This window comes from Aythya marila (assembly GCF_965140915.1).
Source record: "Aythya marila genome assembly, chromosome: Z".
NCBI lineage: Eukaryota > Metazoa > Chordata > Aves > Anseriformes > Anatidae > Aythya > Aythya marila.
Window position 1 is genome coordinate 2,024,865 of NC_139080.1, and position 24,016 is coordinate 2,048,880.

The window sequence follows — 24,016 nt, forward strand, 5'->3', positions numbered from 1 at the left end:
CGAGGGCTTTTTTGGGGGAAGATCGGTGGCTTTTGGGGTCGTTTCGCTCTGGGGAAAAGGGGGCAGCAACTTGCCTGCCCCATAGACCCCCCCCCCCCCCCCTTTATCCCTCTCCATCCCTCCCCTTGCGCCGCACCCGCGCCCCGACGCGCGGCTCCCCGCGGGGCTCGCCGGGGTTTTTGGGGGCAAAAAAGGCGATTTTGGCCCCGTCGATCCCAAAAGGGGCTCGAAAGGTGCGGCTCCGAGCCTCTCCTCTTCCCGTCCGGGAACTTTTTTTAGGGGAATTCTTCCCCTCCTTGCCTGAAACACGGGGCTTGGGGAGAGGGAAGGAGGAAACCTCCCGGCGGCGGAGCGCTCCCGGCTTCCTCGGTGGATTTCCCTCCGGCTTTGGCAAATCCCAACAAATCCCAAATGCTTCCTTTTTGCCTTTTTTTCGCTTTTTTTCCTCTTTTTTTTCAGCAGCGGGCGAGGCCGAGCCGCTTCCTCCTGGCGAGCAGGGAGGGGAACATGGCCGATGGGCGAGAGAGGAGCCCAGATTTGTGCCCCACGGGAGGCTGCCACCCAGCCCGGGGGCTGCTTTTAGGGCTAGGAGAGGTGGCACTTGGATTTTTTGGGGCTTTTCTGCTCTTTTTTTTCTTCTCTTTTTCTCTTTTTTTTTCCCCGTTTCTCCCCTCGCGGGTCGGTCACTGCTCCGGATAAGCAAATGGCATTTGCATGCCAGGGTGGAGGTGAGGTGCAGGGGAAAAAAAAAAAAGAAAAAAGGAAGAAAAAGGGGGAAAAAAGTGCCCTTGGGATTGACCCTTCGACCTGCAAAGGGTTTGGGGTGACGCCTGGTACCGTGGAGCCACCGTTGTGGGGTCCCCTACTGCTGTGGGGACGTGCGAGGCGAGAAAAGTTTTTGGCTTTAAAATCTTTTTATGCTGGCAGACGGAGAGATGCCGGCATCGCCTGCTGTAATAACGAGGATTTTAGGGTTTTAAGGAGGATTTTTAAGGGTTTTCTTCCCCTGAGCGCGGTCAGGGTGGATGGGGGGACGCTGCTGGGCTGGCAGCAGCCCTTTCAAGGAGTGGTTTTCGGTCTCCCAGCTCCAACTTCGCTGCGGGTTCCTGCTCCTGCACCCAGCTCAGGCAGCCCTTACGTAATTTGGGGTCGGGCACCGCTTATTTTCGGGTTTCTTTTCGGGGCTGCCCACGCGGCACGGCTGCGGGATGAACGGCGAGTTTGGCAGCTCGTCCTTTGAACCCCTTGTGAACGTGAAAATCCCCGGTGGATTCAGCTGACCGATTTACTCCCTTTTCGGGAGCCCTCCTGAACCAAAATTTTGGGTTTTCCACGGAAAAATCTCCGGGGGGATCCCAAATGGAGATGGGATCAGATTCATCTCCATGGCCCCGGGGAGGAGGCTCGCCGCGAGCGCTGCTCTGTCCCTATCTGTGGGCAGGTTGTAATGCTCGGGTTAGCTGATTATGAACTTGATCATTAGATTAATTAGCCCGGGTTGTGCATTTTTACTCTAACTCAATTAGGTTTGTGTTCCTGTTTGTGTGTTAAAAGGGTGCGAGGTGCCTGTGGGTGATCCCATGGCTGTCCTGCGAGGCACCTGGGATGTTATGGGGATTCGGTAACCACCCTTGTGCTCCGTTTTCAATTGATTTTTAATCATAACGAGATTCCTGATGAGCTTCGGGGCTGATCCAGGGCATCAAGGGGAGGTTTTGGGGCAGGGTTTGGCCGTGCCGCTTGCCCATCAGCGGGGCAGGTTGGAGCCGTGCGTGGTTCGGGGCGCAGCTTCGGCTGAGACCTCTCAGAGACCTTCAGCTTTCACGTGAAGCTCGCAGGAGGTCTCCTGGGCCCTTCTGGGATGAGTAGAGCTCATTTAGTGCTCGTTAAGCCACGCTGATAAACATTTTACCCCGAGGAGCTTAGCAGGCAGGAGAGGAACCTGCCCTGGAAACCTCGGCAGCTGTGAACTCCTGGGGAAGGCCCTTTTTGCATCCCGTGACCCTTCAGAAGGCAGGGCTGGCGTTTAATAAGGAGATAATTAGCAGCTGTGCCTAATTAGGAGCAGGTGAGTGGCTCCCAAGCAGCCGGTGTGCATCAAGCTTCAAGCACGTGGGGCTCCGCGTTGGTAAATAGTTTTGGGGGGAGAGCCCGGGTGGGTTTTGCTTGCTCCTATTCCTGTGCCCCACAGGAATTCGGTGCCACTGGGTCCTAGCGGAAGAGGGAAGCGAGTAGGGGAGGCGTGGAGCCACGGAGGGCTCCCTTTTGTATAAAAATAACGAAATAAGAAATAGAATAAAACGTGTCCCAGGTGGAGAAGGGCTGGAGCTTTGCGGGACCGAGCGCCGGCACCGTGCTGGGGCTGCTCGCGCGCTCCCAGCGCGGCCCCGGCTTCCTCTTGGCCTCTTGCTGATGCTGCTAAAACGCAGCCAAGGCAGCTCAATCCCTCTAAGCCCGGGCAGATGCCGGCGTTGTCCCGTAATGGGATAAGAGGGGAAACGTCCCTCCCTCCGCGAGCTTCGCCTCCAGAGACGCTCGGATTTGCGGCGTGGGGCTCGCGGTCACCGCAGGGCCAAGCACGTCGAAACTCCTTTGAATTACCCCGTGGATGAGGTTGTAGAGAAAGGAGCAGAGAGCCGGGCTTGGCCTTGGGGTGGTTGTTGGAAGCACGGCCCTAAAAGAGCCCGGCTTCAGCTCGGGGGTGGACTTTGCACCCTCCGAGGCGCAATAAACGGCCGATAGCGGGGGGTTACCCTCTGCTCTTCGACCTCTTCTGCAAACAGCACGGCTGGGATCAGGAAAAGGACTGCAGCAAAATTCGGAGCCCTGGCAGGCAGCGGAGATCTCTGCTCTTGGCCAAGGACGAGGCTTCTTGCTTGGGGTTGCCCGGCTTTGTCTTCTTGGGGATGGGCACCCAGGCGAACCTGTGTCCTCGCCCTGCCCCTCCATACCCTTCCGGAGGCGTGACGTGCTCCTGGGATGTGTTAAACGCGTTTAAAGGCTTGTCTGGTGGCTGAATCACAGCCCTCGCTGCTCCGAATGACATGTTGCATCCCAGGAATGCGCCCTAACGGGTTGCGCCTCTTCAAACCCGAAGACCCTCGGATATGTTTTAGAGTCCCTCTTCCAAATTTCCAAGGGCAGCACTGGGGACGTCCAGCTTGGTGCAGAAACCCCACGAGGATGGTTTCTTGGGGCCGAGGCAAACCTTTAGCTGCCTTTTTGTCCCAGAGAGCCGGAGCGCCGACGTGCTTCTGAGCAAATCGGTGTCAAAAAAACGTGGAAAATGAATAAAAAAAGGTGTGGGGTGGCACTTAGAGCACACAGGAAAGCACGAGGTGAGGCTGCTTTGCCTTTTATTTTCTGTTTAATCTGGAGTTGGGGTTTGGATGTGGGAAGGGGTTTGCCCACGTGCTGAATTTTGTAGTTGACGTCCCCGGCGAGCGGAAGGTACCGCAAGGCAGCGAGGGGATGTGGAGATACCGAGCTGATAGGAGCGGTGACTTTCAATCTAATTCAGTCTAATTAAGCTGAGTGCCTCCCTGATGGGTTTCTGCTTCTTAATTAAACTCCGAGCTCTGCTAAGGCGGGCGCTGCGCTGGTTTTGGGGCAGGGAGCGGGGCGGAGGAGCGGTACCCACCGAGAGCTCTCCTGCAGGGTTTTTATGGCCCTTGGCGTTACAAACGCCCTGGCCAGAGGGATAGGAAGGCTGAAATACCGGGGTTGAAATGTGCTCGGTTTTCTTTTTCCTTTTCCTTTTTACGCCTCTTGTCATTTGGACCCATCCCAGGTGGGGTGACAACTGGTTCCTCCCTGCACAGTGGCGAGATGAGCCCTTACGTTCCCCCTACCCCGCTTTCTTTTTAAAAAGGAAACGAATAATTAAAAAAACAGGGTGTTTTAAGCATGTAAATCCAAATATCGACGTGTTTCATGTGAAATTAAAGCTCTGGTGCTTTGCAGAGCTCAACAGCAGCCACCCTCCAGCCCTGCTGTGCTCGGAGGTTTTAGGGGCACGGTCCCGCGATGCTGGATGGAGGCGAGTGGCTTTGTGGACCCTAAAGGATCCCTTTGCTCAGGGGAAACCCGTTTGATTTTCCAGGTTCTCCGCGCTCTCACGGTGGTATTTTTATTTTTTAATTGGAAAAAAAAAAGTGCTCGCAGCCCGGTGCAAAGTTTGGGGTCACGTGGAGTGAATGAGCAGAAGGCAAGCCCGGCTGCTGTTGGCTAAACTTTGCCCGGCTCTCATCTAATCGCTCATTCGGGCTTTAAATAATGGCCAGGGTGACCCATTTTTTGCTGTCCCTGTGCTAGGGGATGCCTGGATGTCGTAGCTGGTGGAGGAAAGCGAGAAAATCCCCGAGACTTCGGTGGGCGAGCGTGGATTTAACTATTGAATCTTTCCATTCATAACTTGGCGAGGTTTCGGCCTCTGGAGGTGGTTTCTCATCGTTACGCATTCCCAGAATCAAGTCTGAACGTTTCTAAAGGAACGAAAACAATTAAAAAAAAATAATATAATAATAAAACCATTTCGTGTTCTCCGGTAATATTTTGGGGGCAATCCGCTTGGCAACTCTTTTATCCAGCCTGCCATCTCTCGCCTGAGAAACCTCTTTGATGTGGCTCATTCAGGGGAAAAATGGCATTACACGCCGCCTCAATCACTCAGATGTCAGCGAGGATATTGCCTTGGACTAAGCGGGGGAAATTTGGGAAGGTTCAGTAATGCCGGGAGACGTGACCCACTTTTGGAGAAACGTTTTTTTTTTTTTTTTTTTTCAGACCGCGGAGCTTGTGCCGCGCGACGGGGGAGGGCAAAACATTTCACTGGGGAGGAATTAGGATTTCCTCCTCTTAATTGTGCTGGCCCTATTCCAGCTGGAGGACGGGTTTCCCAAACCCCGTTCTTTCGACAGCCGGGTTAAAAGCTTCGAGCAGCTTTACCAAGCAGAGCAGCGCTTTCCCCGGGTTGTTTTAGCAGCACCTGGCTTCATCCTCTGAGAACAGGTTGAAGGGGCCAGGGATCAGGTTGAGCTGCTTCCCGAAGAAAAAGAGCCCTTGTGCAAGGCCGTCCCTTGGGGATTCTCCCCGGGACGGCAGCCGAAATGTCTTTTGGCAGCTGAAACGTGTGATGGAGGCGAAAAGGCTGGGCACGGGCTTAAATTCGGAGAGCCCCTGGGCGCTGCCCGTCTCAATATCCCGTGAGGAAAAGAGGCCAGGGTGTGCATTATTCATCAAAACTGAATCTCAACGGCTATTATAATTATTTAGTCATTGGTTGGAGGTTATTTTATTCTTTATATTAGCCTTATATTCTTTCTATCAGCCTTCTATCCCATATATTTATATATAAACGAATTGTATAAATACGTGGCAGGCTTTTCTTTGAATTTCTGCAGAAGGGCTGCCCCGAATTTCTCTCACATCCCATGGTTTTTTGGGGTATTTATCTGTTGGTTCGTGCGTCCTGCTGCTGGCTTTTTCTCCATCCTCCCGCTGGACACGAAGGTGCTGGTGGGTGCCCTGCGAGCAGTCGTTTAGCAAGAAAACCGGGTATGAGGCGGACAAGTCTCTGCAGATCCACACAAGAGGCTCAGGGCAGGGCAAACGAGTGCCTCGTCCCAAGAAAACACCCAGAAATACCTTTCTGAAAGCTCCCAGCCCATGGCAGGGCTCTTGCCACGGTGGGGAGGATGAGAAAGGTGGGCTGGTGGACGAAAGCGCGCTGATGGAGGGCCAACACTTCAAGGGAGAGCTCTTGGAGGCACCTTGGACGAATTTAAGTGGAAAAAAAAAATAGCTTTAATACGATTTCTCCTTCTACCTTACTGCTGGAATTCTTTAATTATCGCTACTAAAACGCCTCTTGCTCGACTCCTCAGCGATCGATGCGTTTCCCACCAGTTGTTTAGCAACGAAAAAGCCTCCGGGGTGGCCCCTGAGCCTTTCCAGCTCCGTTTAGACGGGGCTGAAGAAATGAAATCAATTTGTTTCCTTTTCAAACCTCCTTTGGGCTAAGCACGTGCAAAAGTGAGGCTCCGAGAGGCTTTGGGAAGTTGAGCGCTTTGAGAAGGATGCAGTGATTTGCACGACCTCTCCTTTCTGCCTTTTGGGGTTTTATGGAGAGCAAGAAGTGGGGATCCCAAGGGTCCCCTCCTACAGGCGGGTGTCCTCTGGCCAGCTTGGGGACACTGCAGTCCCTTGGGGTGGCACAGGCAGGTGGTGGCCCTGATCTCAGCTGGCCCCGTGGGGCAGAAACCACCCCCAAGGGTGAAAATCTCCTTCTGAGAGGCTGCCACTGTTGGAAGTGAGCTTAATAATTAAAAGGCAGTGATCCACAGGTCTCCAAACAGATTTTCTTTTGGTGTGTCTTCTTCGAGACCGTTCGGAAATACTGGACCATCCTATTTCTTCCAACCACGTGTAATGAGACTGGCACGAAGCCCACTGCAGAGAGGGGAAAAATAGAAGCATGCTTTCATTTTTGAAGCAAAACACCCAGATATTTGTCCTGGTGCCTACCTTGTCGTTGGCCAACGTTTGTGTTTGAGCCTTTCTAGCTGCCCGGGAGGCTGCGTTAGCGCCCAGCAGCCGAACAAATCCCGTCCCTTCCCGTGTAATGCTGCTCCTAATCGGCCTCCTGCTGAAATCCAAATCAAATCATGAGGCAGGGATTGAGTTTATTCACCAAAACCTCTGCTTCATCTGGGTGGAATAGCGCGAAAGGCTCCGAGAGCGTTGGGTTGTTCCAGTTGTGGTTGGGTTGGGTGCAAATGTTGCTTTTCCCCCTTGGGTCTTGAGCCAGGATTTGGAGCCAGCCACCAAGCCGAGCACAAATAACACAAAAACCACGTTGGAAAAGTGTCCCCAAGGGTGGGACACTTGTGCCAGAGGTGAGGTTGTAGAAGTAGAGGCTCTCCGTCCCAGATGGGGACTCCCCTTGGGGCTCGGTTTTGGTCACCCGGTGGCTTTGAGCTCATCCATCTTCCCCAAGAGCTCCTCGTCCTGTCCAGGGCTGGCTTGGAAAAGAGGTTTTGGGGAAAACTGCGAGAATCTGGTGATTGTGGGAGGTTCAACGTGCTCGGGATGTTTCGGTGCCGGGAAAGGACGGAGGTCAGGGATGGAAAAAGGACGGAGGGGAGGATGCTGCAAATGCACGTGCACAAAAAAAAAGTGCTCCCTTTTTTGCACAGCATTATGGATGCTTGAGGAAATGCTTTCAGCTCCGGTCATAACAGCCTCTTCTCCCCAGCGGCTATTCATTTAGGGTGGGAAGGCTTTGGGGTTTCCCAGCTTGGGAACGAGCTTGCGAAGACGCCTTCCCCTCTGCACGATCCCTTGGCCGCGCGTACGCACGAGGAAAAGCACTTTTATTATTGACATTCCGTAGTTTTGCCATCCGGGCGGACAAAGGGATACAAAACCCACAAAGCTTTTGATTTTGTGGCTGCCTCGAGGCGGGTACGTCCTGATCCCCGACTATTTCGGGCATTTCTGGAACGCCTTTGATCTCCGGGGCGCCGGGAGGAGAGATCAGCCCGGGGAAACTGGGGCGAGGAGCAGGGCACGAGGAAAGGCTGTGCCCAGCTTGTCCTGCTCCTTTCTCCCTAGCAAGGTGAAAAACAGGGCTCCTGGCCATACCACCAGGGGGTATTTGCTATATTTACATATTATTTAATGTTTTAAGACAAGGACCAAACCCCTCTGTTTTGCAACGCTGTCGGCATCGCCTGGATTTGCCCCAAACTCTTGTGTTTTGAGCAAATATTTGAGGTCTCGGCCCCCCACTGGTTATTTCTTTGGCACAGGGGGGAACTTTTAAGGCTGCCAGGGCAGAGTATTTATTGAAGTTGCAATTGCAGCGTTTCATAAAAAGCTTCTCAAAGGGGCTTGGAAATTAAATTCCCTGCTTACCTTGAGTTTGTACCCTGCTTTGTTGGTAGCAAGCCAGTTGTATACCTTGTCCGGGAGAGACCTGATTGAAAATCTGCTTGGAAATCAGACTGCTGGCTTATAATTTACCCCCAAACCTCAAATTAGGACTTTTATTTCCAGGCTGACACAATGTTTTAGCAGCTCTGACTTTACAATGAGTGGTGGATCGTGTCCGTGGGGAATTAATTTATTTCTGACTTAATTTCTTGATGTTTCGAGCTTTTATTATTTTTTTTTTCCCCGTCTTTGAGCTTTTCTTTCTTTCTCCCCCTCTGCAGTACACCAGGGTTTGGATTCCTGACCCCGACGAAGTTTGGAAATCGGCCGAAATTATCAAGGATTACAAAGAGGGAGATAAAAGCCTCCAGCTGAAGCTTGAAGATGAAACTGTAAGCTTTTGAACGTTGTTATTCTCTTCGGTAATTGAAACTCTCAAATTAATGGGTGGGGAGAAAAAAAAAAAAAAAGCCTGAGCCATCTCACATTTTTCAGAAAACATTTTATATGCTTCTCCCTGCCTCAGCTCTTGAAGCTCTCCCCTGCTTGTGTTAGAGGAGGCTGCGAGAAAAGCCTTTGACCCCCCTCAACTCCTTTCAGCCTCTGGCAAAGCTGTGATAGCAGAGCAATTTTATTTTTATGTAGCAGCAGAGATGTTGTTAGGAATATCAGGCTCTGGGGTTTTGCTGCTGAGCAAATTGGAAGGAGTGAGGCTGGTGGCACCTCCTTGAGACTGGCTACCGATGGAAAATCAAACAGGACATGATCCTACATTTAAAAAATACTTTTTTAGGGGCTATGTTTATTCTTTACGTGTTAAAAATAAATAAATAAGCAGGACAGAGGCTGGGGCAGAGTGGCTGCTGTCTGTCCACCTCCCAGAGCTCATGGGCTGGGACATCCTATAATTATAGGGGCTGCACGCGGAGTTCACCAGGGGGATTTGGGTGTTTTTTGGGAAGGGGAAGACGTGCCATGTACCTGCCATGAGGTGCATCCCACCTGGATGAAGAAAAATGAGTATTTTCGTGAAGAACCTCACCTAAACCAGCTTTCCTCACTGAGCAAGCAGGGTTTCCTTTATCATATAACAGATGACCTGCTCTGTAGCTAAAACATTTTAAGAGAGAGGTCGCTTTCTCCAATTTGGAAATGCCCTGAGGATAGTGAGCAACTCACGTCCCGTGCTAGCCGCCTGTTTCCATGTGGGGAATACTTTTTCCCGAAGGATTTAATGGGAAGACGGAGAGCAGGAATGAGGCACGCTTGATTAGGCTGCTCTTCAAAACAATTTTGCTTTCAGAGCAGCAAACGCGGGCCAGTTGCAGGACGTCAGCGCGCTGGGCTTGAAAAGGAAGGGATTTGTGGTGAAATGCGTGCCTGGCGTGCTTTGGCTCTGTTGGGGTCAGTCCCTGCCGTGCTCGTTGTCCTCCCCATTTTCTCTTTCCAGCAGGAGGCACGTCGGTGGGCTGTCTGCAACCAAAAAGCACGTCAAAGCCCAGCATCCGCACGTGCCAGTTCAGCCTCCTGTCCCCTTTATCTCTTTTAGAGCTGAAGTTGAGTTTAGGTTATTAAATTGAAGTCTTTCCTCCAAGTTATTTTGTGGTTTTCAACTGTAACACGTAGCTTTTTGTTTTAAACCTTGTACCTGTCACTCGACGTTGTGTTGTACCTTGAGTCAGAGCAGTTTTTTTTTTGGTTGGATCACATCTGTTTCTGTCAAACAAGATGTGAAGGGATACAGGAGCTATTTCCTTTAATAATTCCTGCAACACCTTCTTAATGCTTTTCCCCACAAAGCCCTGCCTGGATCCACATCGAGTTGGGCTGATGAGCATCACCGAAGGGGAACCGTGCAGGTGTGCATTAGATAAAAAAAAAATTCAGAGTATAAATAACTTCAGGGGAGTCAAAGCTGTTGAAAGCAAGCCTTTTATTCCTGACAGCCAACATGTATTACCCAACGGGTTAATGCTTCCCTTTTGTCCTTGCATTTTAAGTGAATTTTCACGCGTTTTGTGGCTGCTGGCTGCATACAGCGTGCTCCTTCCCAACGACCAGCTCAGTTTTAAATATCACAGGGGATCCCTGGTGTGCTTGCCATTAAGATGGGAGGCTGAGTGCAAACTCTTGAAAATTGGCCTCGGCTGCGTGGGATTAGAGTACAAAACCAGCCTGAGATCTTCAAACACGTCGTGTGAGCCTGTCCTTGTGCACGTGGGGTGATCCTTGTGCAGTTGACTTAGGCAGCGATCCAGTGGTGGTTTCCTTCTGCTTGCAAACTGGATTTCTCCCTTTGGCTGGGAGCTGAGCGTGGGGACCCCTTCCTGAGACACTGATTTATTTACTCCACTGCAAAGGGAGAAAAAAAAATACATTTTTTTCTTTAGTTGGTGGCTCTGCTGCTCGTTTGGGGCTGGGCCAGGAGCACTTGGCATATGGGCAGCCGTATGCTTCAACGTTATCACCCGGCTCTGCAGAAATTGAAGCAGCAGGGACTCTGCTTCTCCCTGTCCTTCTCCGCCTGAAGGGGTGCAAGGATTTGAGTATTAACGTAGCCTGAATTAAAGATGAGCTGAGAAATCATGCTGCTGGGAAGAATGTGGTTTATTCCGAAATGAGGCTGTCCTTCAAAGAGCATGAAGACGCTTGGATCAGCTGGGGTTTTCTTTATGGTTCCTGTTACTGGCCAAAGGCTTTTTGCCCCAAGCCTGGCCTGAAAACAACCCAGGTGTGCTCGGGTTGGAGTTTCTGGACCATCCCTGTCTCCTAAGACCATCTGTTGGCCATGGTCATCTCCAAGCTCTTTAGCAAAGGGGTTTCTTTTCTGGATCATCCAGGTCCCTGTAGCATTTAACATCGAAAGTCTTTAATTACAGTTAAAGTAGAAGGTACGGGCATTGCATTTTCTCAAGCTGGAGTTATCCTTGGATAAATTATAAGATATTAAAGGAGCTGTCGGTTTTTGTGTTCTCACGTCCCTCATGTGTGTCTCTTCAGCTCTACGAGTACCCCATTGACCTCCAAGGCAATGAGCTGCCTTTCCTCCGCAACCCCGATATCCTGGTGGGAGAGAATGACCTGACGGCCTTGAGCTACCTGCATGAGCCTGCGGTCCTCCACAACCTCAAAGTCAGGTTCCTCGAGTCCAACCACATCTACACGTACTGTGGTGAGTATCGTGGTGGGGCCGTGTCCAGGTCTTGTAGGCTAAAGGCTCCTTCCCAAACTCTTCTTCCTCGGATAAGTTGGTCATATAGCACGTAACGCCCCGCTGGGGTGAAGGCTGCTCTCTGAAAATTGATGTTTGAGGACATCCAAGTGTCCAGACCATGTGTTTATCTCCTGGAAAGCAGCAGGTTAGAGCACAACTACTCAGAAACCTCTTCACACCATGAGCAAGAGGCTGTGCCGTGAGTAAGGTCCAGGACTGTGAATTTGGGGTGGGTGGGAAGCACGCGTGTGGCCAACAAGTTTTGGGTTATACATATCTGGGGACAGGGGACATAGTACACGATTCTTGGTGGAAAAGCCTTGTTAGATGACTTTGAGGCCAATTTGGAGGTCTGTGGAGAAAAAGTAGGACCTATCAAACCATGGGAGAACAGCAACGTGCCAGGAAGATGTCATCCAACTCCATGTCCATGGCGTGTTTCCCTCCCAAAAGAGAGTTTCCTGCTGTAACGGGTTTATAACGGGGACCAGATCTATGGGATTTGGTGTCCCAGAAAATTGCACAATTTATCCAGTCATGAGAAGAATTACAGAACGTAATTCTGTAATTACGTTACGGAAGAGCAGACAATAATGATGTTTTGTTAGTGGCGTTGCCGAGCATTATTTTTTTTTCTGCAAGAGAAGCTCCTTTCTGGAGACCTTTCCATCCAGCATTTGTGATCTCCAAAGAAAATGAGTGTTGATGGCAGAGGTTAGCAGCGTGTGGGTGGAAAAGACTGCAAGACACACCTTTTCTTGATGATTTTTGGGGTCATCAGACTCTAAAATTCAGAGCACGAGGAGGCCAGCTGCAAACTTGGCTTTGTCATCCCTGGGGAGAGAGGCCTGCCAAAATCATTCGAGGCAGCAGTTACCTGTGGATGGATAGCAACAGCTCGCAACCCTTATAATAAAAATAAAATTAGGAAAAAAAAAAAAGCTGACTCAGCCAGTTTTCTGCAGTTAAGCAGGAGAATATCGAATATTGAACCCTTTTGCTGGCACTTGAGATCATTTTGCTCACAGTGCTGCAGATTAAAGATTCCCCAAGAATCAGTTTGCGTGGCAGGGCATGTACAGCTGTCATGAGGTGGTGCATTGTAGGGTTGTTGAGGAAATGCTTGGCACGTTTCTGTAGAGCACTGCCCTTGAAAAGACGTTAAGCCAGGGGAAAGTCCGCCTTTGCACGATGGAGATTATTTTCTATTCATTTTCTATTTTCTGTTCATTTTTCTCACCAGTTTCATGTGCCTCCTCTGTAGCTATCCTGCAGCTTATTCCCTTGCTATCAAATCGCAGCACTTTGATGGAGATGCCGAGATAAGAACTAGGAGTCGTTCCCATTCCTTTCTCATTTCTTTTCCCCAAGCATCATATTAAAAAAAAAAAAAATAAAAATCAATTGAAACAACTAAGGCAAGCCCTGTAAAGCCTGAAGCATTAACTCCAGGCTTGCTTTGTAACCTATCTGTGTATTTATCTCTTCTAAGGCATTGTCCTCGTGGCCATCAATCCCTACGAGCAGCTGCCGATCTACGAACAAGATGTCATCTACGCCTACAGCGGCCAGAACATGGGGGACATGGATCCCCACATCTTTGCGGTGGCAGAGGAAGCCTATAAGCAGATGGCCAGGTGAGGGCTGCTCAGTCAGATCCCACAGTCGGATCAAAACTAGGGAATTAAACGTGGCAAATGCACGGTTTTGAGTGAGGAGGCACCTTTGGTGGTACCTGGAGATACTTACGGGTCCGCAAAAGCAGCGCCTTCCCCAGATGGATGCAGTGTTTTGCTTTATTTCCGTATTTATCGTGTTGCTGAGGACAGATGTGGGATTTTGCTCTTATCAGATAAGCCGTGATCTGCTTTAGGCAGCTGGGATGCACGTGAGCATGGTGGGACTATGAGTGCCTGGGCAGGACTGAGGCCTCTGAGCGTGTTAAATTGGTGTGAAACCATCACTTCTTTGGGTTGTCTTAATTTTTCACGTGATTACATGATGTCCACCAAGGGGGAGGTCTGCTGCTTGGGGTTAGAGGTGGGACGGCGAGGAGGGGGTGAGGCTTTGGGAGAGTTATCCCACAAGCACAGGAGTGGTGTAGGACCACAGTATTTGAAGAAAATGCTTCCCAGGGACTGAAGGAGAGATCTGCCCGTTGCAATCCCAACTCAAAAAAGAGCATCTGGGTATAAGGTAGCTGATAAAAGGTGAGTTTTTGGCAACTCACTCGAGACTGCACACCGAGAAACCGCAGACCTTGTTCGTTGAGGACGAAGAAGAGCCACGTTCTTTACCCCAACACCTCTTGCAAAGCATAAATCCCAGGAGAAGGTCATCTTCCTTGTGCGCTCCCAGGAATTCATGGACAGAGTGGAGACAGGTCAGCGTTTTGCAGAAAATTCCTATGCAGCAAGCTGGAGCAAGCAGGATTTTCCTTGCTGCATTTCCAGCTGCCTGGGGAGAAGGGTCTGAAACGAGCCACGAGGGATTTCAGATCCTTTGTGGGTGTGGGTTGTCGATGGAGGAAATTCTTTTTCCTCCCCCATCTGCAAAAAGCACTGTATAAAAGGGTTATCTACCCCCCAAAACATAAAAAAATAAAAAACTGTGGAGGTAACCCATGCTATTTATTGAAGATACTGCACAAAAAAAAGACCTAGGTGAATGCATAGGGTCTTTGGGGGCTGTTTATCTTAAAAATGGGCAACTTCTGTCCTTTTGTTTGAAGGCAGGGTTGGCAATCTCAGTTTATTTCCTTGCTGTTATCATCATTTGGGGAAGTGCAATGCAATTGTACGAAATCCTTATATTTTTATATACTGCTATCCATGCAATTTAACACTGACACGTGCTTTCAGTCCCCACTTCGGGGCTTTAAGGGTGTTCTTGTTGTGGTCAGGCTCAATTTGAACGGCGTACTTAAAACGTTTTTAATCTTCCCCTTGCTTTATGGCCACTAATCCTCAGAGCATCCAGGAAGGAGGTTAAACATCACTTCTCCGGCGGAGATGCGGCGAGTCATTGACTCACGCCGCGACGCGGAGAATTAGTGTCGGGCAGGGATTGACCCTGATAATTGCTCCCGGGGTCTGGCTCTGCCCTCGTTTGCTTCAGATATTCTTTTTTTTTTTTTTTTTTTCCCTCTTTAAGGTTTTTAGTGTGAGTGGCTTTGCTCTCACTGCTGAGATTGAGATGAAGTTGTTCAGCAGTTGGCTTAAAGCTCTAGCGATGGCTTTCGAAAGAGAAAAGAATGGAGACAAGAATGGAAGAGTTCCGATATGACTTAGGTCTGGAGAATACTTCAAAAATATTTCCAAAGGCTCTTGGTTGCATCCACGTGCACCAAGATATCCTCCATCTCTTCTCACCAGTCGAGTGCTGCTGGTGGTAGAAAGCATCACTGTCCTGGGGCTCAAACCCTTGTACAACGTCCTGGCCATGGGTTTTATCACTGGGTTTGGTGTCTTTTGGGGAATGTTTTGAGTTTTGAGTGAGACAAGCCAGAGGGAGGAAGGAACCACACCGCTGAATGAGCTCCCCAGGTGGAACTGATCTTGGCCTCCTCCAACCAGTCACGCTCTTGTATCTGAAAAGGCATGGAAAAATGTCAAAATTGGTAACAAAAAGCCTTAATTATGAATCCTAGATTAAAAAGAAGCCCGGGGTACGAAATGTTACCTGGTGGCAGTGCTGATTGGATGCTAAATAATGCATAATTCTGCTCTTTTGAGCTTTATTGGCTTCATTCAAGTGAAGAGACTCCCTGCCTGGTGTGGTTTTCATCTTCTGGCTCAAAGGAAAAAGCCTGGGGCCAAGTTCCCCGAAATGTGCGAACTTGGGCAGTCCTGCTGAGATGTCAGAGAAGAGTAAGAAGCAATAATTACCAAGTGACTTCTAGGCAAGAAGTCCAGCACTGGAAGAGTCCAGACTTCCCTGTTTATTTAATTGCACAGGGGATCAAATGACTTCAGCTATTTCCTAATTTTAGGGTGCAGGGTTTCATCTCCTGGTGTCTCTGTGAACACTTGGTGATGTTCTGGAGATGTTTAGGGTGTCTTTTACGCTTTAGCTGAGAGGCATCACAATTTTCTAAGGCAAGGGAGGCGGAGGCACGTGAAGACGGAGGCTGATGGCGTGATGTGAATGTTTTATCAACATGAGGACAGATTGATTTACGAAAGTTTTTCTTCTCTGGTGCCACAGGGACGAGAAGAACCAGTCCATCATCGTGAGCGGGGAGTCGGGTGCTGGAAAGACGGTCTCTGCCAAATATGCCATGCGCTTCTTCGCGACCGTCGGTGGCTCTGCCAGCGAGACCAACATCGAAGCCAAAGTCCTCGCGTCGAGCCCAATTATGGAGGTAAAAGCTGAAATTTCCCTCTGTCCTGCTCGTAGTGATCCCCATTTCTCTCCTGATGTCTCTAAAATGTCAAGAACTGTGCAGAGAGGCCGTGGCCACTGGTTTTTGCTGGGGAGGAGCCCAGCCTGTGGCTGCAGAGCCACTCCAGAGGGCCTGGATAAAGCTGGTGGTGAAAGAGGGTGTGGGTGTCCTGTAAGACAAAACAGGAGCGCTGTGGCTCTTTGGATGTTGGTGGTGGAATCACTGAAAACGTGGTTTTGCCAGGATTTTTGTGGAATTAAAACACACAGTGACAAAAATGAGCATTTGTACAGCAAGCGAGGTCTTCCCCTAAGCCACACCGCTCCTTCATCAGCTCCCAGTGCTCTTCCTTCTGCTGCTGGGAGAGGGATTTCCTCAAATCCTCCCGTGACTATTTATGCAAAGCTGATTGCAAATTTAACGTTTAATTTCGTGTCACGCAGGCAATTGGGAATGCGAAAACAACGAGGAACGACAACAGCAGTCGTTTTGGGAAGTACATTCAGATCGGCTTCGATAAAAGATACCACATCATCGGTGCCAACATGAGGACGTACCTGTTGGAAAAATCCAGAGTCGTGTTCCAGGTGAGGAGACCTTTCTTTCGGGGGCTGTGCTCAGGGAATTCAATAGTCTGGGTCTTCTCTTTGCGTTAAACAAGTCACCTTGCTGCGGGAACATTTGATTGCGTGTCGGTTTTGGAGTCTAAATTCAACTGTGAGATATCGGCAAAATGTCCCAAGACTTTTTTTTTTTGGGGGGTTTAATTTTTCCTGAAATGATCAGTATTTCATACAATCAGTATTTCATGGCATTCCTTCTTTGAAATGCAGAAGTTATTTGAGCTCCACGGTTGTACTGATAGCCCCATTTGTCAGCGCAAGCAATCCTAGAAGCCAGTCTGCTCTTTTTTTTTTCTTTCTCTTTTCCTCCAATCTTTCATCTCCACACCTTCCCAGAGGCCGCTCTATGGATTCGTTAGGTGGGATTAATGCAAGACATCCCTCCCAGCTTTGCATTACTGCAGGCAGATATCGCATATAATGCTCATAAAAGTGTGAGTCAGCGGAGAAAGCCCCTCTCCTTCATCCTGAAGGTTGGGAAAAAAATGCTGCAACCTCTTCTCCCCCCATTAGCTCATTGTTTGCCCCCCACAGGCGGAGGACGAGCGCAACTACCACATCTTCTATCAGCTTTGTGCCTCGGCGAGTCTCCCAGAGTTCAAAGACCTTGGACTCAGTGAGTATTTCCACCTCCTCGTGCTGTCCCAGGGCGACAGGAAAGCACGGCGGGGTTAGAAATTTGTAAAGATCTGTGTTTTAAACGAAGCCTGAGCATGGGTTGATCCGGCCAGCTTCTTGGCAGGAGCACTTTTGTCCTTTGAGTCTGTTAACCTCCCAGATCCGCTGTCAATGGTTAACCCGGGACGCATCCCGAGTTGTTGTGCCTTTTTTTCTTTGTTTTTGTCCCATTTCCCCGCTGTGATTTCACAAGCACAAGCCGCCGGTAGAAATCCGAGTCTTTCAAGGTGGCTTTTTAAAAAAGGAGAGCTCCCTGCTGCATCACCCAGGGGGGCTTGATGCTGCTGTGCAGCTCTCAACCTCAGCTCTCAAGGGAGAAGGAGAAATGGCAACAGCTGGCACCGCAGGAGGCGGTGGGCACGGGGCTGCTGTCCCATGGGGCACTTGTCTGGAGGAGAAGCCTTTTAGCATCATTTCTACTCAAAATTTGATGATGTCGGTGTGTGTAGTCTCCAGCTGTGCTTTTCCATGCTGCTTCTGCATTTGCTTAAAACGCAAAAAAAGAAATGATTCTCTGCAAAAACATCAAGCTCTGTCTTCGGTGTTTTCTCCCCTTTTTACTAAATGGAGCAGGATGTTTGTTTTCCCATATCAAAAGCAGGAGCTGTTGCTTCTCCTCGGAGTCTCACACACAAAGAACTGCTGTTTCCCTGGTTTATACTGCAAAATGCTGGAAAAAGAGTCTCTAAATTTACCTGAGCCCAGCAAAGCGATCCAGTAAGCTGGTTCTTCAGGTAGGGTGATGCACGAGATGTGCCAAAGAGTTGAATTTTAAGCTGACAAGTAAATATGTGGCTTAGCACGTGGGAGCTGGCATGCATCACAGCGCCCTTTCCAAGCCTGATATTGCCCTGAAATAACTTCATAGGGCACGGATGCTTGGATGGGGTCACAGATGCTGACTCTGCTGGCGTCTCTCCATGCCCTTTGCCCCCTGTGTCCGAGGCATTATGCTGAGAAGGTGCTAAAATGCTTGAAGCTGTCACGAGTAGGTAAAAATATTTAAAACTATTTAAAAAATATATCAAAAGTAGGAGATAAAGGTAGGCAGCTCCTAAGTCAGATGAAAGCTTTGATCCAGCAGGCTGGGGATGAGGCAAAGCAGCTGCGGTGGGCGAGTGCTGCTCGCTGAGGCTTTTTCATTTCTTCTCTTTTAGCCTGTGCTGAAGACTTTTTCTACACTTCTCAGGGAGGCAGCACATCTATCGACGGCGTGGACGATGCTGATGACTTGGAGAAAACCAGGCACGCCTTCACCCTGCTTGGTAAGGGGCTGCTTGGAGGCTTCCCAGCAGCAGTCTCGGTATTTTGCCTGAAAAAATCCATCTTCTCCACCTTTTGTTTGATCCACTCCTGAAGGTGTTGCCAAAATCTCAGATTTGGGGGCTTGTCTCTGCCCCAGCCTGGCTCACCTCCAGTTAATTAACGCCAAGCAGCATCTTTGGCTTTGTGCACGTTCACAACAGTGGTCAAATTGCTTTGATACAACCGTTTCTGTAACGAAATAACAGCACGCGAGGGGCTCCTCTGGCATCTGAGCTGTTGTTTCGGAGCCATGGGGTGAGGATGAGTTTGTTGGGACACAAAATCAGTAGCCCAGGCAGGAATAAAGCACCACGAGGGCTTCAAAATGAGCGGAAAATTGCAGTTCGTGTCATTTTGTCGTGAAAACCAGCTGTCGATTGCTCCCCTAGGAGTGAAGGAGTCTCACCAGATGGCCATTTTTAGGATAATCGCTGCCATCCTGCACCTAGGAAATTTGGAAATTCAGTCGGAGCGGGACGGCGAGGCCTGTAGCATGTCGGTAGGTCACCAGTGGGAGTGGGGAGCTTTGTGTGCTCGTCCATCAGCCCGTGCCGGGTGTGCTGTGCCCTTTTGTCACCAGTCCTTTTCCTCCTGGCATTATTTCCTGGCTGATCCATTTTTTCTTGGGAAATGGTGCCTCATTTCTCCTCTTTAGCCTGCCCATAAGCAATACAAAGGCTGTTTGCCTCGGTGTGTCCCAAATCAGCTTTATGGCTTTCTTAAAAGTCTTGGTGCATGCCATACTGGGAAGGAAAAATCAATTTCCTACAACCACGTTGCTACTGGCAAAGCCACCAGGATCCAGGACTCAAGGGAGGGTGGCACAAGCTGCCAAGTATTTCAATTAATTAGCAAGAATAAATAAGTTGAAAGATGCCTTAGCAGGGATTTTTCCCTTTCTGTGTGTTGGCTCAGGGTTAAAAATAAATAAATAAAGAGATGATACGGAGAGCACTGTCCTATCAATTATCATTGCATCCCAGACTGGGTCGTTTGTTCCTAATTAAAGTATTTAAATGGGCTCTGCACACGTTTTAGCGTTACCCTTGAGATAATGCGGCGTGCAATTAGCGGGATGCTGGGGGTAATTTGCCTGGTATTTAATCGTATGGATATGTAAAACTGGCCTGCTCCAACGAGGTTGAGTTGTGTAATGGAGTTCATGGTGTTTAATTGCCTTCAGATGGAACTGTGTGGTATTAAATGAACGCTGTTATGACTTGGAATCCGGGGTCCAAAATGTATCGCAGCAAAAAAACCACCCCAGAGGTATTTTAAAATGCATTTTGCTCCCCGTTCTCAAACCCTTCCGTACAAACAAGTATCTAACGGGAAATAATTGCCTTTCTTTTGATAGATATTATTACACCGAGTTAGAGGGAAATTGATTTCTCCTTGTCCAAAAGTGCCGCCTTAGCATAATAAAGCCTCCCCACCGCCGTGCTTTATTGGGGGGAAAAAAATAGAATGCACTGGAGAAAATTGTTTGCTTTTCATTTCATTGATCATGTAAAACGGTGCCTTCTGGTAATGCCAATTTTGCAGGTTTGTTATTCAAAAATTGAGTTAGTCCGTAAGAGGTATTACGTGCCTAAGGCCTATCGGGGGCTTGCTGAAGGATGGTTTTCGGGTTGGGAGGCGCGTGTGGGTGGTACGGTGGGCAGAGGGTGGCCTCTCCTCTCCAAATCTTGGGTTGGAAGAGTCAGCCCCCGCTCCTCTTGCCTTCTGCTTGCCCGCAGAGCGAAGACGAGCACTTGAACCACTTCTGTGGCTTGCTGGGCGTGGAGCAGGACCAGATGCAGCACTGGCTTTGCCACCGCAAGCTGGTCACCACGGCTGAGACCTACGTGAAGAGCATGTCCATGCAGCAGGTGGTCAACGCCAGGAACGCCCTGGCCAAGCACATCTACGCCCAGCTCTTCGGCTGGATCGTGCAGCACATCAACAAGGCCCTGCACACCACCGTCAAGCAGCACTCCTTCATCGGCGTGCTCGACATCTATGGGTAGGCCTGCTTTCCGCTTCCGAGGCCCCAAAACGAGCACTCTTTGATGTATTTCACCCTTCTGGCAGAGCATCCTCGACCTTGGCTTGCAGGAGGGGATAAGAATAATAGAAAGGGGTGGAAAAAAGCACAGTCGTGAAGTGCAGTTGGCAGTTTCACCTGTTTCTGCTTTAGATTGTGCAACCCTGACCCCAAAAGTGGGTGTTCAGACCTCCTTCAGCACTGGCTTTCAGGATTTCTCTCCTGCACCATTCAATGATGTTCAAGCCTAAAGAAGAGCTGGGCTGAAGGGTGAAGATGTGGGGACAGACAGGCTCCTGTGCTGGGGTCGCTGTGGGGAGACGGGGACTTCCCAATTGTGGGGTGCACAAGGAAAGAGGCCTCCTGGGTTTATTCCCTCTTCAACCTTGTCCCCTTTCTGTCCCTTTGGGGAGCAATGAAAAGGGAGCAGTGGGGCAGTAGTGACCCACTGTGGTCCCTTAATATACCAAGATGCTTGGTTACCCCTATTTTGGAGGTGGGGTGGGATGGACAAGCTGTAGCCACTCCAGGAACTGCTCCCTGACCCGTTGCCGTGCTTTCTCAACCCCACATCACCTAATTGCAGACTCCTCGTACAGTCTGTCAAACCCAGGTAAACCTGAAATTCCCAATGAAATCCTGCCCAAGGGGTTCTGGGCCAGCTACAGAAAGCTTCTGTGGCTGCAATACCAGTTGAGTTACTGGAATTCCTCTGCATGAAATACCACGTAGGGTTTCTATGGTTGCTGGCTTTTGGGATGGGGAGTTCAACCTTAAAAAAAAAAAAAAAAAAAAAAAAAAAAAAAAAAAACACCCTGCTCCTTTCTCCTTTTTTTTGCACTTCATTTCTCCAAGGGCTGATGCATTTTATGGACGTTACACCTGGCAATGACTGTTTGATAATTGCTTCGTGGGGATAGCAGGTCTTGGCCCTGGAAAGTACTAGCCACCGTTTATTTTTTGAGGGAAAAAAGGGTTTAATTCAGTGCTTTTAAGACTTCTTTTTTTCTGGCTCTTACAGCACCTATTACCTGAGCAATTACTTCGCAGCACATTAATCACTGCAGCAGCTTATTCATTTAGCACGGAGAGCTTTGCCACTTTTTCCCTTAGGTTAATCCTTACAGGCATTTTTCAAAGACCTCCCCTCTCTCTCCTCCCCACTGCGCCTTAGAAATAACATAATTCCCCGTGGTAGCTGAAAAATGCCCTTTTATAACAGCAAGCCCAGCTCCCCCAAGCTACCCTGTGAAGAACGTGTTGGAGCTGGAGCTGGAAGCTCCAGTTCTGCCTTTGAGGGGTCTTTTGCTCACATGTATCCAGTGTTTGTGCTACCAGGGCTGCAACGCTGAGGCTATAATTATGAATTTAATATCTCCTGTGCTCCATTGAATTACACGGAAAATAATGTGTTGGCTCCCTTAAAATAGCAGCCACTCTGTCGCTTTTGCAGGAAATATATTTGGACTTGATATTTAATATTATTTTTCCCAAGAGATGCTGTTAATTTCTTACCTCCTTCAGCGCTGCTGCCTGATGGGCAAGAGGCTACGGTTGTACCAAATATCTGATACACCCTTAAACCTCTTGAATCCCTTGAGTTGTGGCAATATTTTGGGGAATGAGGACTAAAATGTAGATCTGGGATGCGAGCGACGTGAAGAGAGACGGGTGGCTAACCGGCCTTCCCTGTCACACAGATGATGCTGTTGCAGAGTAAAGTAGATTTTTAGATGAAGCAGTGCTTCCTGCTGATTTGTTCATTGCTTTGCAGGTTTGAAACTTTTGAAGTGAATAGCTTCGAACAGTTCTGTATCAACTACGCCAACGAGAAGCTCCAGCAGCAGTTCAACTCGGTAAGGTCGGCTTGGAAATTTTCCAAAGAACTTAGCAGAAAATTCATCAAGGCACGGCTGGCTTCCACTTAATGGCATTTATCTGCAGCCTGACAAGAATTCATGGCCAGCATGCGTGCGGTCCCTGCGATACCATCTCCTGGGCAATGATTATTCTAAGGAATTGCACTAAATATTCAGATCAAGTCGAAAACGATGCTTGGTTGGTTTATAAGATGGATACTGGTAGCAGACTTGTAAGTGGCTTTTGCAGAGCTCCACTGGTTTTTGAACAGATAGGAAGTTTGTGCTTTTCCCCCTTATTCATTTATTTATTTTTGCATAGTTTCAGTCCTCACCTGTGCTAAACTTTTTTGGTCTTGTGCTGAGTCTGGATTTCCAGTGGAAACCTTCCCATGAAGTGTCTCTTAAACCACTGCAACTAAAACTCTGAGACTCTAGGACTAGACACACTTCCCATTTTTCTCGTGACACAAAACCCCCTGAGATTCTTCTGTTTTATTAGATACAAGCACCTACCTGCACTGAAAATGAATCCATTAATGGGTCGTCGTCTGTTTTTGCTGTAAGCAGGGAAAAAAATTACTGCTATTTTCAGGCTATGAGGCAAAACTTGTTAAGTTTGAGCAGCTATGGGGGTAGTTTGGCACTTTGGACCTGTATCATATGCACAGACACGAACATTTTTTGAGATATCTAATGCATCAGATCACTGCTCCTAAAAATGAGAAGTAAATTAGGGATTGTATTTGCACTATTCATATCTTTCTTAGTATGTCCAATGATCACTTCTGAAGCTTATAAATTCAAACTCACAGATGATATGTTTGAAGAGATTTTAAAAAGCTATCTTTGAAGAAAAAATGCGTTTGATTTTTTTTTTTTAAATGTGCTTAGAGTATCTCAGAAATAGCCACAGACAAATTATCTGCTTGTGCAGAGGTCTGAGATATATAAGCCAGGCAAAGATTTGAATTTTTTTTTTAAATAATCTGCAGTGGAAATGTTCCTGAGACGGTCAGATACCGATGCTGATATCTCCTCTAGGACAATGGGTACATTTTGGGAAACTCTGCTCACGCATCAGGGCACAAGTGCTCAGCCCTGGCTTGGTCCCAGCTTGTGAATCTGCTGCAGGTCACTGGTTTCATCAGTGGAGCACCAGGAGAGAGGGATTTTGAGAAGCCCAACATTTGTATTTCAATGCCATACCCATATATGGCTTCCACCTGAGTGTACTGAGAGTTTCAGTAGTTTTCAACTGAAAAAAGTGCTTTTTTCTTCCCGCCTCATGGTTTCCTAGCGTAATACTTAGGTTTTCCTTGCCAGAAGCTAGTTTCCATGAGTTGTTAAAGCACTGAAGGAAAGCTTTGCTCAGATGGGGACAAATGGGCAAAGGGGGAAGGGGCTGGGGTCACAGTCACTAACTCTGTGGTTTGTCCAACCTCAGCACGTGTTCAAGCTGGAACAAGAGGAGTACATGAAGGAGGGAATCCCTTGGACTCTCATCGACTTCTACGATAACCAGCCCTGCATAGACCTCATAGAGGCAAAGCTTGGGATCTTGGACCTACTGGATGAAGAGTGCAAGGTAGAGAGGACGAATCCTCTTTATTTTTATAAGATGTTATTAAAGAAGGGCTTTACCTATGGTATTTTACAAAGTGTGAACGTGTTCAAGCGTTCATGGCTTGGGTAGGCTGTTGGTATTTGCTTTGCTTTAGCACCATTTGGTTAACCTGGGTGCCTGATCTCACCGTGTGATGCCAGGGCTCATGCTCCTGGCCCAGGGACAGCCCTTGCTTGCAACTCTTTATTCCCTCAGTGTTGTTCAGGAGCTGGAGTTCCTCCTTGCCTCGACGTTTGTCTTGTCCCAAGGGAAAATCGAGTTTTCTCGTGACAGCTATTTGGGTAAAGACAATGGTATTTAGACTTCAGACTCTGGAATTTGTGTTTCTGTGGCCCTTGGTGCATGGGCAAAGTGCACCTGGGAGG

The 24,016-nt window shown here is 48.8% G+C and overlaps 1 protein-coding gene across 1 annotated transcript in view; it reads left to right on the forward strand.

The window, feature by feature from the left end:
- The window catches only part of LOC309889906 (unconventional myosin-Vb-like), a 70,917-nt gene that overhangs the window by 117 nt on the left and 46,784 nt on the right, over nucleotides 1-24,016 (forward strand). Inside the window, exons 2-12 of the mRNA XM_082783098.1 lie at nucleotides 8,217-8,327; nucleotides 10,936-11,107; nucleotides 12,642-12,786; nucleotides 15,356-15,512; nucleotides 15,977-16,120; nucleotides 16,691-16,772; nucleotides 17,992-18,099; nucleotides 18,529-18,638; nucleotides 19,879-20,144; nucleotides 21,940-22,021; nucleotides 23,472-23,612. Of these exons, the coding sequence (XP_082639224.1) occupies nucleotides 8,217-8,327; nucleotides 10,936-11,107; nucleotides 12,642-12,786; nucleotides 15,356-15,512; nucleotides 15,977-16,120; nucleotides 16,691-16,772; nucleotides 17,992-18,099; nucleotides 18,529-18,638; nucleotides 19,879-20,144; nucleotides 21,940-22,021; nucleotides 23,472-23,612 (1,518 nt within the window). The remainder of the gene's footprint in view (nucleotides 1-8,216; nucleotides 8,328-10,935; nucleotides 11,108-12,641; nucleotides 12,787-15,355; nucleotides 15,513-15,976; nucleotides 16,121-16,690; nucleotides 16,773-17,991; nucleotides 18,100-18,528; nucleotides 18,639-19,878; nucleotides 20,145-21,939; nucleotides 22,022-23,471; nucleotides 23,613-24,016) is intronic.